Source organism: Strongylocentrotus purpuratus, unplaced genomic scaffold, assembly GCF_000002235.5.
Source record: "Strongylocentrotus purpuratus isolate Spur 01 unplaced genomic scaffold, Spur_5.0 spur5_scaffold_20, whole genome shotgun sequence".
NCBI classification, from domain to species: Eukaryota; Metazoa; Echinodermata; class Echinoidea; order Camarodonta; family Strongylocentrotidae; genus Strongylocentrotus; species Strongylocentrotus purpuratus.
In genome coordinates this window covers 6,423,810-6,437,382 of record NW_022145606.1, presented here as the reverse complement: position 1 = coordinate 6,437,382, position 13,573 = coordinate 6,423,810, and the positions used below count along the sequence as shown (strand labels likewise).

The 13,573-nt window shown below is 36.2% G+C and overlaps 2 protein-coding genes across 2 annotated transcripts; one reads left to right on the top strand and one right to left on the bottom strand.

Annotated features, from left to right (window-relative positions):
- Positions 1-949: 949 nt before the first annotated feature.
- LOC115927087 lies at positions 950-3,730 on the top strand. The gene is made up of 3 exons (XM_030992559.1): positions 950-973; positions 2,694-2,884; positions 3,427-3,730. Exons 1-3 carry the CDS (start codon positions 967-969, stop codon positions 3,577-3,579), a joined length of 351 nt encoding a protein of 116 aa, XP_030848419.1. The 5' UTR covers positions 950-966; the 3' UTR covers positions 3,580-3,730.
- Positions 3,731-6,830: 3,100 nt separating this feature from the next.
- On the bottom strand, positions 6,831-13,538 carry LOC589533 (neogenin). Its single transcript, XM_030993598.1, has 7 exons — positions 13,493-13,538; positions 12,417-12,710; positions 11,294-11,599; positions 10,723-10,793; positions 9,940-10,171; positions 9,335-9,573; positions 6,831-8,244 (listed from the first exon to the last, which is right to left on the bottom strand). Exons 1-7 carry the CDS (start codon positions 13,536-13,538, stop codon positions 8,131-8,133), a joined length of 1,302 nt encoding a protein of 433 aa, XP_030849458.1. The 3' UTR covers positions 6,831-8,130.
- Positions 13,539-13,573: the final 35 nt, after the last annotated feature.

Genomic DNA, 13,573 nt, shown 5'->3' with positions numbered 1-13,573 from the left:
TCAGAACTGTACATTAAAATTGTAACACGTCAAGATTATATTGTCGAAGATTAAGATATGTTGATATTAATAAACTTTCTTTAAAACAAATATACATAGCGTGAAGTTTATTATAATAGTGTGTGTCCTTTATCAGCAAAAACATATCTCTTGTTTTTAGTTTCGTCGAACAGTACAGTTATTGGGATCCGTAGTTTATCTGAAGGTCAAGTAGCCTTTAAAGAGGACACGATGAGAACAAAGAAGAATTGGGGGCGTAGATTAAATAATGGTATGTTCGTTTGGGAATTCCCAGACGTTCTTTATCTGCTGATTAATCAACGCAAGTATCACGTGATCTATCAATCTCGACGGGGGAGGGAAGTTGTCGAATGAGGTTATTTTCAGGGGGGGGGGGATTGTCCTCAGGGAGGGCTGTGATTGTCCAGCGGGATAATTTTTCCGGGGGTAATTTTCAGGAGGGTTATTTTCCTTGGGGGGGGGGGGATTGTCCCGTTGTTAATTTGCCGGAGCGTGATTGTCTAGGAGGTTATTGTCCTAGAACCTATGTACAGAGAGAGAGAGAGAAAGAGAAGAGAGAGAGAGAGAGAGAGAGAAAGATAAAATTTGAGAGAGAGGCTAAAAGATAAAGAAAGCTTGGTGTTAAGTGATAGAGCAATATTTGTAATTGTTATCAAATAACATGTTATCAGTTATAAAAAGACTAGGTGGAAAACCCAAAGGAAATGTCCGATAAAAAAAATGTATAGATTTGGTTTGGCAGAGAGATGTCGTGTCTTTTATGCAGTATGTCTTTGAGCACCTTGCAATATACATCAGTCATATTAAACTCTGCATGATTTTAGATTCAGTGCAGACGCCGAAAGAATTCATTATTCTTCGTCAACTCCTTGACCATCTTCTGAAGCCCTGAATCGGTGATATTGACTTTATTCTCAAGCTCAACAAGGCAAACACGAGCACACGATGTCAGGTAAGATTCACACATGTTTTTAGAGGATTAATACAAAATGTTGAACTGTTCTTAAAATCACTTCTTTATTAAAAAAAAAAAGAACTACGTACGGAGTATACATAGAATGGATAAATCAACATTGTTTGATGATATGAAATATAAATCATTTCACAAAGTAGTGATGTAAAAATGATTCAGGGAAAAATGCAATTCTACCCGGTCCATTGGTTATAAAGGCAGATAACAGAATTTTTAGCATATAATCAATCATACATATACATCAAATGCATGACACATGTTTGTACTCTGATAGCTGTAATCTGGCATAATGGGGTCCACAGTTTTCTGTTTTACGTCATCATTACGTTCTTGCGGAGATTGATTTACGATCAATTAATCTAGTTTAAGTATGCCAGACTTAAAGGTACTATGACCCATTTGCAGACCAAAAAAATGAAAACGTAAAATACCAACGGCATTTGAAAGATAATACTAATTTAGAACTTCCCTAAAAAAGGGGGACTTGAAAACGTCTTTAAGTGGGAAAATAATGGCTATTAGTTGTCGAATCGACTTAGGAGTTATAGAGCCAATACGTAATAGTCTTGATTTTCAGACCAGTGTATCGAATGGTCGTACGTTTTATGGTGCGCAAAGATTCAATCAGTTTAATTTTGGCCATTACAAGAGTGGGTTATTGATAAAGACAAATACTTATGTACCCTTTACAGCTAATTTTATGTATGTTATTACCAAAGAAGAAAAAGGCTAGTCAGTCACTCAATAGTGTCTGACAGTGAAGTCTAGCAAGTAAACGGATTTCCGTGCGAAATTTGAATATTAGGATACTGCTAACGTTTAAATTTCACAGATAGGACATACATTACATATGCATAATTCCTGCAAAGCTCTACAGAATTTGGTGTTGGCTGCAAAAAGGACATAGTATCTTTAAGTATGCCAGACTTAAAGAGAAGGTTGAGATCTTGGAAGAGGTAATACATAATTTTTGAGCGTTATCATTGTTATTAAGCAAGAGCTGAAGAACATCAGATACAAAAAGTTTCTTGAAAAGCAAATGCCTTAATAGTAAATATGGCATGTAACAACGTAGGCCACATGTTTGAATAGTGCCCTTTACATCTTTCTATGCACAGTGTTTGTAACCAAGACTGGGCAAAATTTCTTTTCATTTTAATGATTCCACAACCTTGCAGTACACACCAATACTTATTTGCTAAATGATCAACCTTTTCTGATCGATTCCACACCAACTCAACTTTATTACAGACACTTTCATTAACCCTAACCGTGAAATTAACAAAAAAGAAGATTTTAATTATATATTCATGAATATAATCTGTGCACGGTAGAAAGCCTAAATAGCGACAAAACTGTTTTTTAATTGGGGCCGTGTCAACTTTAAAATACATTCATAAACGTTGGAAATTTGAAAACACAAAAAATGCCAACTCTTTCTCTTTATCCTTCCGCTCTTCCCCTTTCTCTCTCCCTCTTTCTTCACACACACACATGCACACACATAAATATATTAATATATCCCTCCCCCTCCCTCTTAATCTTTTTTTTAATCTCGCGCTCTCTCTCTCTCTCTCATTCTTTCTCTTTTGCTCTCTCTTTCATTCTCTCTCTCTCTTTTTCTCTTGATTTCTTTCTTTCTTTCCCTCTTACTCTCACCTTTATGTCCAATATAATCCGTTACTCCTTCCTTTAAAAGATACGAGATACCTCGTGGACGCGACACACAACGCTGCTTACGATACATCCTACTCACCAAGCCCTCATGATGGGCCAATAAATTGGGATGCAACTCCGTCAAGAAACCTGGACTACTCCACACAGGGCCAGGGGATGTTTTCTAATGGTCCAGCGGATATGCCATCAACAGGAGTTGACATTGACAGTTCAGTAAGTCTAAAATTATTCTGTTTCAATAGAAGGGGGCAGTTCTAGAGGGGTGGCCTGGGGCTCAAACCCCTCCCACCCTACCCCCTCCGTGACAAATAATTTGATGATTGTAAATCAATTTAAGCACATTGAGCTGGCTTTGTTAATTGGAAAGGGAGCCTTTAAATTGTGAATCCATTAATTTAAGGGCCCAGGCATTACTGGGAAGGATGCAACGAATTGATATATTAAACAAATATTTAGACATAGATCCGCATCCCATTTCATGTACAAGATATGCACATAAATGTGTGTATTAATGATATCAATTTAACTATTCATTTATTCATACATTCATTCATTTATCAAATTTATCAATTATTTATTTGACTAATCATTTACTAAATCACTTTTTGTCTAGTCAGGTCTATTTTTGTATCTAATCATTCATTTAATTTCTTTAAATATTATTTTTGTTTAATGATCATGGTTTTTATCACATTTCTTTGTACTTCATCTCATTTCCCTCCTTTTTCCCCTTGTTTTTCTTTCGACTGTTCAAGGTCAGCACTCCCCACCCATCTGGCCACTTTGCTGCGGCCGAGCAGGCACCGCTTGGGGTTTGGGGATGGTGTAAGTGCGGACTTTGGGTTGTTTCAGCTATCGTGACAGTAGCTCTTTGTATTTTATGGCTTGTCATTGAATTCCGATACTGAGACGCAGTTTACCACGATTTGGATTTTTTTTAAATGAGGTCTGACGAACAACTGTCGGTCCTTTTCATTTTCCATGTTTATATTTTGTTAATGAAAAGCTTGTATTACATTCCCAAATTACACTCGTTAATATGACTTTCAAACTATTGTCCTCGAGAGGCGGGGGGGGGGGGGGGGGGGGTAGTTGTCGGGGGTAATTATCCGGGGTAATTTTACGGGAGGTAATTGTCCTGTTGGGATAACTGTCCTCGGGGGTAGTATTCTGGGGGGGGGGGGGAGGGGAAGGTAATTTTCCGGGGATGATTTTCCAGGGAGTTATTGCCCTGATACGAAACCATTTACAGGGAAAGTCTACAGAGAAATTAGAAATACGAGTCACTGAAAGTTAGAGCGAATTCCCATTAAAATTAAGTAAGTTATAAAGTTGCATTCAATCAAACACAAATAAGTAATTTAATATGTATTTTGCGAACTCCTCTCAAGTTTGCTATGTAGGCTAGCCTACCTGAAAATTCATCAACTTTCTTTTTTTCGTTAGTGATAACTTAATATCTGTATTCATGTCATTTCTTTCTAGTAAACTCTATATCGCCGTTCAAACGATTTTATAACATGTCAGTTTGTAATCTACCAAGTTCAGAGATGTACATTCAAATTGTAACTACGTTAAAGATAAAGGTGAGTTCTGGTCATCCGATTGCATTGTGAAAGGAAAGGTGTGGAATGAATCAGAAAAAGTTGATCATGTAGCATAAATGTATTGGTGTGTACTGTAAGATTCTGGAGTCATCAAAATCATAATAAACTTGGCCCAAGTCTTGGTAAAGTAACAAGCACTGTACACAGAAAGATGTATATAAGACTACACAAATCGAGTCGGGGCTACCAACATACATTTCCTAATCTTTCTATGCTCATTACCCACCCAATATACACTTTTTACCAACATTGTTTGGCAATGACATTTATTTGTAATCTTGAACATTCAGTGTAAGTTTCGTTTGATTCTGTGATAATTCTTTTTTTTTGACCGGAACTCATCTTTAAGAAGATATTATCGAAGATAAAGAAATGTTTATATTAATACACATTCTTTAAAACAACTATACATAGCGTGTAGTTTATTATAATATTGTTTGTCATTTTGTCATTTGTTTTAAGTTTCGTCACGCAGTAGAGTTATTTGGATCCGGAGGTCAAGTAGTTTTTTTTAAGAGGACACGATAAGAACAAAGAAGAATTAGGGGCGTAAATCGGACAATGACCCTTCGTTTGGAAATTCCCAGTCGTTTTTTATCTTCTGATTATTCATCGCAAGTATCACGTCACCTATCAATTCCGGAACCAAGGACCTGTTTCATGAAGCTTTTTATTGATAACAAGTTACAATCCCTGTTACAAGCTACTGAAATCAGGCCATTTGATTGGCTAAGAGCAAACTCCTTATAGAGTGTAAAAGAAAATTTCGACAATTGTGCTCGTGGGTAATATACCTAAATACTGAATATTATAATAATCTTACAAATGCTTACAATGAAAAACAAAATATTATCTACACGTCTCACAAATCTAAAAAATGAGCTATTACTTCAAGTTGAAGTTGAAGTTCAAGTTCGTTTATTTATTTCATTTTCATAAAAAAACACAGCAATTGCAAATAATCATACAAGTATATATTAATGCAAGGAATGTTTAGTTAATACCATAGTTTCAAATGAAAATAGAGAACAAAGGAAAAGCCCATGGTAGCTTTGTATAAAAAAGTTCCCCGAATATTATAATTTATATTATTTATATTATTGAGCATAATGGGTTAAATATATCACAAAATACAGCGATAAACAGAATATAAAGAGAAAACATACAAAAACATGTATGAAATAATTTAAAATTGGAGGGGGCAACAAGGTTTGGAAGGTAACTTTAACGATACTCAGGAACGTTTCACCACCTCAAGAAAAAACAGAGTTGAAAAATATATATTTCCTGTACAATAGTAGTGAATATTTCATAAGCGGAATCTGTGCACTGCAAATGGAAGTTAATTTGAAAAATTAAGACATAAATTTACCCTTTCATCCCCTTATTTACAAGCCAGTAATAATATAAAAATCACATAACATATTTACTGTTTGTATAACATTTTGAAAGTAGCATGTTTTGTTATAAACTCTTATAATAATTGAAATAGATTATCACCGTAGTATGAGCATTAATAAGGGAGTATGAGCATCATGATAAAGATTGCCAACTCTGTTGATTTCATAACATGTTCATTATTGTTGATCCAGCATGTATCAATGCTGACACCATACCCCTCTGCTTCGCTTGTTGGCTCTATATACACATATCTTCGTAAGCGTCTTCCAAATCTGATTTTGTGCTATCTGGATAGGGTACGTTGATGGCGGGTTTCTTCAGACATTGATGGGTATGAGGGTCGGTATCAGTATTAAGGTCTTCGTAAGTATTGGGGTCTTGGTTGGAGACGTCAAATGCACGATTCTCATGCTGAGATGAGGTCTCACGTGCATTGTCTGGTGGCGACGGTTCGGCCGTTAAACGCCTTTGTTTTTTCCTGGAAGTGAAATAGAAACAAATATTTATTTCCTTCTTCTCTGTAACGACATTGTGAGTACATGTACACACACAAACACACGCACACACACCCACACACTCAAAGTTCAAATACAAGTGAAGGAGAAAAGGTCCTTTATTATCATAATAGCTGCATGTGTGTGATTGTGGATGTATCTTATAATACAATACTTTTAAACACATTATAAACAATTCATTGTATATATTGAAGGCCTTAAGAAAAATAGTAATAACTAATACTATTCCGTTTGTATACAGCGCTTAATACCAATGTATCTAAGCGCTTTACAAATATACTATTACACCGGTCATTGGATTCAATACTTGCCCGCATACGGAAAATCTTGCAATCACTTTGTCCATTATCGTTTTGTCTCACTTCAGATTGTCAAGTATTTGACCTTTTTTTATCGTCTAATTTTGTGTTCAAAGAGTTCATTACTGACCAAAGGTAGTGTACTGTACATTATGATAACCAAAACACGCATCAGTTTAAAGGAAAACCATTGAGGGTGATATCAAATCTATAATTTGATTTATGTTAAAAATATATTGAGTCATACTATAGTTTTGTTTTCGTTATCATCTGTCTGTTTACAGTGTATTTTAACTATTTTAATGACCTTACTAGATAACGGTCTCCCTGTCACTTACCTTCTAAAGATGACGAGAATGAGAATAATGACCAGGATGATATTAATGAGGGAAGCCATGGAACCCCATATTATCAGTCCAACTGATGCACTGGGAGAGCCATCTATCGTGTTGTAATCATAAATGAAACATGACTCATACAATGTACCAATCAAATATAGGAATGCGGTGGCTCCTGTATTAAAGTCTAGGGAGAATGGGGAAATTCATCTTCATTATTTTATATATTCATTTTGTGTGTGTATATTCATGTATTGTGCAATCAGGTACATTAGCCACGTAAAGTATCAGCAGATGTTGGCAATATTGACAGCTGGTCACATCATCGGTTCCTATGAGTAAAGATTGGATCGCTCCTGTTAAGGAATTCAAAAGCATGTCTTGGAGGAATAATGTGCTCTAAACGTATGTGTTTAGAACTTACGACTTACAAATGATAAACCCTTGCCATGGGTTGTTTGCTGTCCATAGATCCCCCCTTTTCCATAATTTGTGGGATCTCAGGGACTACAAATCAATTACAAGTGACATTCTGTGTTAAAACTATTGATCTTAGTTTGTTCGTGGATGGAAGGTTAAAAAGAAGTGCATGTAGCGTTGCTGTAAAAGGGTATTTATAGTATTGTGTATATTAGCGATTTAATATAAAGTAAACGGTAAAAGGCTATGTCTGTTAGACCATTTGTGCAACAGCGTTACGAATTAAGGGATAGGTTTACGCAGATTTGGTTAAAGTAATATAAATAGTTAACTGATTTTCAATTCTTCAGTTTGATTCAAAACGCTTGTTTTGTTGCTTATTTGAGCTCCAAATATATGGGAATAAAGTACCTTACGCAGATAAATGTTTGTTTCTGTGTCAGGAAGTAAAACATAACAATTCTTAGTTCGAAAAAGTGTTTGCAGACATTCTTGGGCAAAATGTGTCATCCATGGAACAGAAGGGACTAAAGAATGACAAGTTATGTCCACCTTATATCATTCAAGTTGAGATAGAACTTTGTGATACACTTCTTAACACATTGCTTTTATTTTTTTATATTTTATTTGCTTTTTGTTTTGTTTTGCTTAACACATTGCTTTTAGTTATGCGAAACATATGGTTCCAGTATACTAAAACAGGGCCCTATGATTGTCAATTATACATGTATGTTGTTCCTATGTTCATATGTTGAAGCAAGATTGTTAATGTAAATACAACAATTATCCTATATGGACACAATAAAGATATGAAATGAAATGAAATGTGGGAATGAGTAAAATTTAGTAGTCAAATTTTAAATTATTATGGAAAAAGGTTTAAAGTATGAACACAATATTGATCAGCCTTATAATGCTCTTACCTGACTGTATAGTCTTAGCATTCACAGGTTCTGACCAATTACTAGAACCAGCTCCATTCACGGTCAGTACCTATATAATTAAACATGGATATCATTACAAAAATAGTTCTATAAAAAAAATTTCTTAACAATGAACGATATCGTTTCTGATTCTTTTAGAGACTTAATTGTGATTCGCGCTATATAAAAGCTGAATATTATTATTATTATTTACTAAAAGCATACCTACAGCTGTCCTTTTAGAAGCCAAGTGAGTTCAATTCTCAGACCCCTTCCTCTCCCCCCCCCCCAAACAAAACAAAATAGCTGTCATCGTTTGGTTTAGGCATCGCATCTCAAGTGCGGATTCTCAAAAAGGATATTTGACAAAACATGCTCATCAATGTGTGTCAAATTTATAGGGCAATTTACCAGTCTGAATTTAGTGCTCGTGTCCTCTGAGTGCATCCATTGTTAAGTACATTCAAGTCAATTGCATCTAAATACAGCTACCCCAGTCAATAGTGAATGGTATACTTGCATAGTTGACCACTATAAAGCAGGGCTCCTACTTAGCCGAGTTGGAACCTCGAGTTGTGGCGAGCTGGCGCGATCTTATGGCAAGCCGTTTTATTATTAATTGTTATTAAGAAATAAATTCTTGATATCAAGAAATAATTTTACGTTGTAAAGCAATGGTAATTCTTGATATCAAGAATTCGATTTCGTGATATCAAGAAATATGTTTTAATGATAAAACTGCTTGCCATAAGATCGCGCCAGCTCGCCACAACTCGAGGCTCCAACTCGGCTAAATGGGAGCCCTGCTTTAAGTATATGCATTATTACAGCATTGATTAAAGTCAGCATTTTTCCCTCTTACGAGGGATTACTGACTATCACGCCCTTCCTTCACTTCTTCTTGTCTCAAGCATCCTCCTCATTTAGACCAACCCCACTCGGTTTTCTTTATATCTTTCTGTCAAATATTGATCTTCCTTTCCCTCTTATGCCATCCACTTCCAGAACCCACGCTCTTTTCACATGTTCATCATCTTTACTTCTCAAGCAAGACCCGTCCATGCTAATCCTCTCCTATTCACCACTTCCCAACAGTTTTTTTACAGGCCCAACCTTTCCATGCCGTATATAAATGCATACAAGTACATGACATGTATTACCTGAACTGAGTAGATGGTCTTTGCTATCAGGTCTATAACAGTATGCTCTCCTTCAAACGCACCATTCGATACTTCCTCCATCTTATAGCCACCATCAGTAACGAGATCAGTTCGCTTGTAGCGGATAATATACTTCTGGATGTTACCATTCAAGTTAGATGGTAGAGGGGTAGACCAGGATACAGTGAAGGAGCTTGTAGTACTCTGTGGTATAGCCACATTGATAGGACTAGGTGCAACTGTTAATGGAAAGCAGATAATAAGAGTCTTTATTAACAAACTTGTATGAACTTTGTATTAGATCATTTACATGATTGTACATATTAATCGTATGGGACAGGTCTCAAGATATCCCAGGATAGGGTCTAAAAATGTATATTCAATTCAGACTGTATACAACTGAATAATATTGATTGTATCTCATTTGCAAACATAACAATAATTGCGGATAGTCTTACTGCTCCTATCATTCCCCTCATGGGAAATGTGTTTAACTCTAACAATATCAAAATAAATAACAGCGCTTTGCACATCTTTTCTATATATATCAGAATAAGAAATTTTTCGTTACAACAATCCAAGAAAACTAGCTGATGAAGTCTCACTTTCTTCAACTGTTTTGCCGATAGTCTCACTGCTCCTATCACTCTCCTCGTCTTTATTTGATGCAGTTATTTGAATGGTATAGTCCAGATAGGTATCCAACCCTCTTATCGTGTAGGAGCTAGTGTCATTAGGAACCATGAGAGAGTTTGAAGAAGTTGATCCACTAGAAGCATAGTAGATCATATAATGAGTCACTCCACTCCTGCATTCTGCTGATTCTGAGGGGAGGTGCTGAAACATAAAGGTGCAAATACATGTTACATGCATCACAACTAAGATACTTTCACACTAGTAAACAATACTAAAAGATGTTATCATATTTTAACAACAGTTTCTCGCATTAATAAGGATGCTGCAATAAAGGTGATGGAGCATTCTGCTCAACCAAAACCCTTGATCACAGAACATCTTTATATAAGCTTCCTACTTTGAAATTACATCAAAATTGTATTTTATAAACCCCAAAACACACACTCCCATCTTGCGAACTGAAAATGAATACACCTGTATTCAATTACGAAACATTTCATTTAATCACATGTTGAAGTACGTAAATAATGTCAAAGGCGTAATAGTGAAGTAAGTAAATTAAACGTTCATATTTGACATATCTCGATTAAATTGTAGGTAAACTTAGATTTAATCTGGGTAGTACATTATATTTACCAGCTCTATGGCCTAACGGTGTGGTTTTACCTCAATACAATCTATTGTGACTATCAACAGTTATGCATTTTGCATTTCACTAAGTGACCAAACAGCCATTCTTAAACAGTTCATACCTCCCATGTCACCTCTAGCTCTTTCGGGTTGATGGTTGAAACTTGAAGTCCAGTTGGAGAAGCACTGGGTTCTGAAGTTTAAAATTATATATAAGATACTAAATGGCTTTGATCTATAGTAGATGATGTCATTAGAAGTATATGCAGGTCATGGCAAAATCATGCAATGCTCTGACATGTACTATTTGTGTGGCTCTAAATTAAAAGTTTAAACAAAATATGAAACTGCCATCGGGCAAAACACAATGAGGGTCACTATAAATATTATTTTGGGAAATGCATGTTTTGTAGAAGGAATTGTTTTTATCACATTTTTTCTAAAGACAGAAAAATCAGATAATGAAATGTATGGAATGAAAAATATAAACATTTTTATGTGACCGATGATAATCTTAAGACCCTTCAATCCAATGTAAAGCGCATAAATATTCTAATTGTATGTATACATCATTTACTTATAATGTTATACGTGTACTTTGACAAATAACCATTTTCAAATGTTTTATTCTGTACTCTGAAATCATGACAAATCCTTGGCTAATTTGATAATTTATCTTCTGAGTAAACTTACTTCTACAGCGAGTTATTGCTTCGCTACTAGGAGACACAGGTCCTGTTCCACCGGTTCCTTCCCTCACTGCTGCTACACGAAACATGTAATCTGTGTCTGGTGTCAGGTTACTAACGATGGCTGATGTTGTGGGTTGATCTACTCTCTGATCCGTTACCACTTCACCATCCTCCTCTACAAAGACATCATATCCTACCAGAGGAGGATCACCTATGTCATCTTCTCCAGACCATGCATGCCATCGAAGACCTACTGTAGTTGAGGTGGTGCTCACTATCACTGGTGCTTTCTCAATGACTGGCAGAACTGACAAAAATAACCGTTTAAATCAATGACACACCTATAATTGAAGTTCTTCTATCTAGTCAATATGTCTAGCATTTACCAAAGTACACAAGAAAACTAACAACATAACTGATGCAATCCCTTGTAACCCGGCCTCTATGCAGACAGCGTGACTGGAAACGATAATACATTTAAGATATTTAATTATTATAGATATGTCGACTGCTACGAAAGGCCTGGCTGTTGTATACGCCTAAGGGGACGTTGCCTCCTCCCATGACCCCGAGGCGCGCCTGGATGGGTGGCGCGCCGAGGGTACATGGAACGATGCAACGTTCCCGAGAGCCAACAGCCAGGCCTCGAATATTAAAGCAGTTGATATTTTAAACTTGATATGTCTTTCTTTTACCGAATTGACACAAAAATCGACCAAGAATGCTGACTTTATACTTTTCTTAAGTAATGATTGGTTAAAACATCACGGAATGTCTGTTAATCTTCAACGGAAATATGTATGAATATTAGAATAATTTGACAATCACAAACAAAAAGCATTTTATAATATCCGCGCTCGCACAAACTAAGTCTAACACGTAAAGCAATGGGGATCCCAGCAAAATTTTGATATTTCCCCGGTATCCGAATCTTGCGGGAATCTCACTCATGGACTAACCGGTACTCTGGCATTGTTCGATTCTTTACGGGAATTGCTAAAATTACGACTCCAATTTCGACCAATCAGATGGCTAGATTTCTAAACATAGGTATATAATGCTTCATATTTCACACATATCTCACAGATGCAGTAGAGTAAAGCGATGTTTCGCAGTTTGCTTACCATAGGTTGCGTTGGTAATGGGCGTACTGGGATAGCCTACATTTTCAACGGTAAGAATGCAAACGTATTCCCCATATTCATGTGTATACACACTAACAACATCAAAGACAACAGCTCGTTCTGACCCTGAGACAGTGCTAGATCTCCTGGTGATTCCTGTCGTGTTATAGCTGTTTCCAGTCTGTCTGTAAAGATCAACTGAGGATGCATTGGGAAGTGGGATGCCCTCAACATAACATGTGAAGCTAGATGGTTGGTATGGGTTCACTCTCACTGGAACCAATCTTGATATTCCTATCAAGAATTAAACCATATATCAAATATCAAACTATGCACATTAACACAGAGCAAACTTTAACCCAAACCTAAAGGGGGCGCTATAGCGATAGAGGAGTTAGATTAACTTGTAACCTTAGGATGGTTATTAGTGTGACATTGTAGAATAGAATAAGTCTCGACTTTTGAGGTACTGGTTTGTTAATATAATCGCCTATGTTACCGATTGTATGCCAGGGAAGGGTACACAAGGCCTGGCCTTAAATTTCTGCATTATATATATACACAGGTGTTTATTTTCGATAAAATGTCCCATTTATGTTAGACAATAAACTGTTTTTTTCAGGGGATTTAGCGTTCTTGTGGGGCTGTAGGCACCTCCTACTTTCTCCGGTTCACAGTCAGTACCACTCTAGTCATTGGTTATATCTAATTTAATTTATAACTCCTCTCTCGAGGTCGGTGGCATATCTACATACCCTTTTTTGTAATTGGTTGTGTTCCGATTGGCTATAGTACTATCATGTGTTATCCAAGAGTTGCCTGGCGCATGAATAGTTAAGGGCCATGTGCATGAGTTTATTTGGGCCAGTTAAGTTTGATCCATTTTAGAATTAAAGTGTGCTGCTAAATTATCATGATCTATAGGGCCGCCCAGCCTCTGAGAGAATATTTATTATTCAATTTGAAAAAATGAATAATGTTCGTTTTAATTACTGGAACTTCGGCCAAGTTTGTAGCGATAAGTAAGTAAAATAATTATTAATTAATAAAATTGGACTTCAACTGTATTTTCGAGCCTGTTTCGTCTTTATTTTGACTCTGAAGATTAAACCGCTGACCCATTACAATATCAATGCAATACTCCTGGCAAGCAAATC

Excerpts from the sequence above, each read along its gene's own strand:
- LOC115927087 (XM_030992559.1), top strand. Across the intron at positions 2,885-3,426 it reads GAGTTGACATTGACAGTTCA|GTCAGCACTCCCCACCCATC; the intron begins GTAAGTCTAAAA and ends CGACTGTTCAAG.
- LOC589533 (XM_030993598.1), bottom strand. The coding sequence starts at position 13,538 with ATGGGTCAGCGGTTTAATCTTCAGAGTCAAAATAAAGACGAAACAG. Across the intron at positions 11,600-12,416 it reads CATTACCAACGCAACCTATG|TTCTGCCAGTCATTGAGAAA; the intron begins GTAAGCAAACTG and ends TATTTTTGTCAG. Across the intron at positions 10,794-11,293 it reads AGCAATAACTCGCTGTAGAA|AACCCAGTGCTTCTCCAACT; the intron begins GTAAGTTTACTC and ends TTTAAACTTCAG.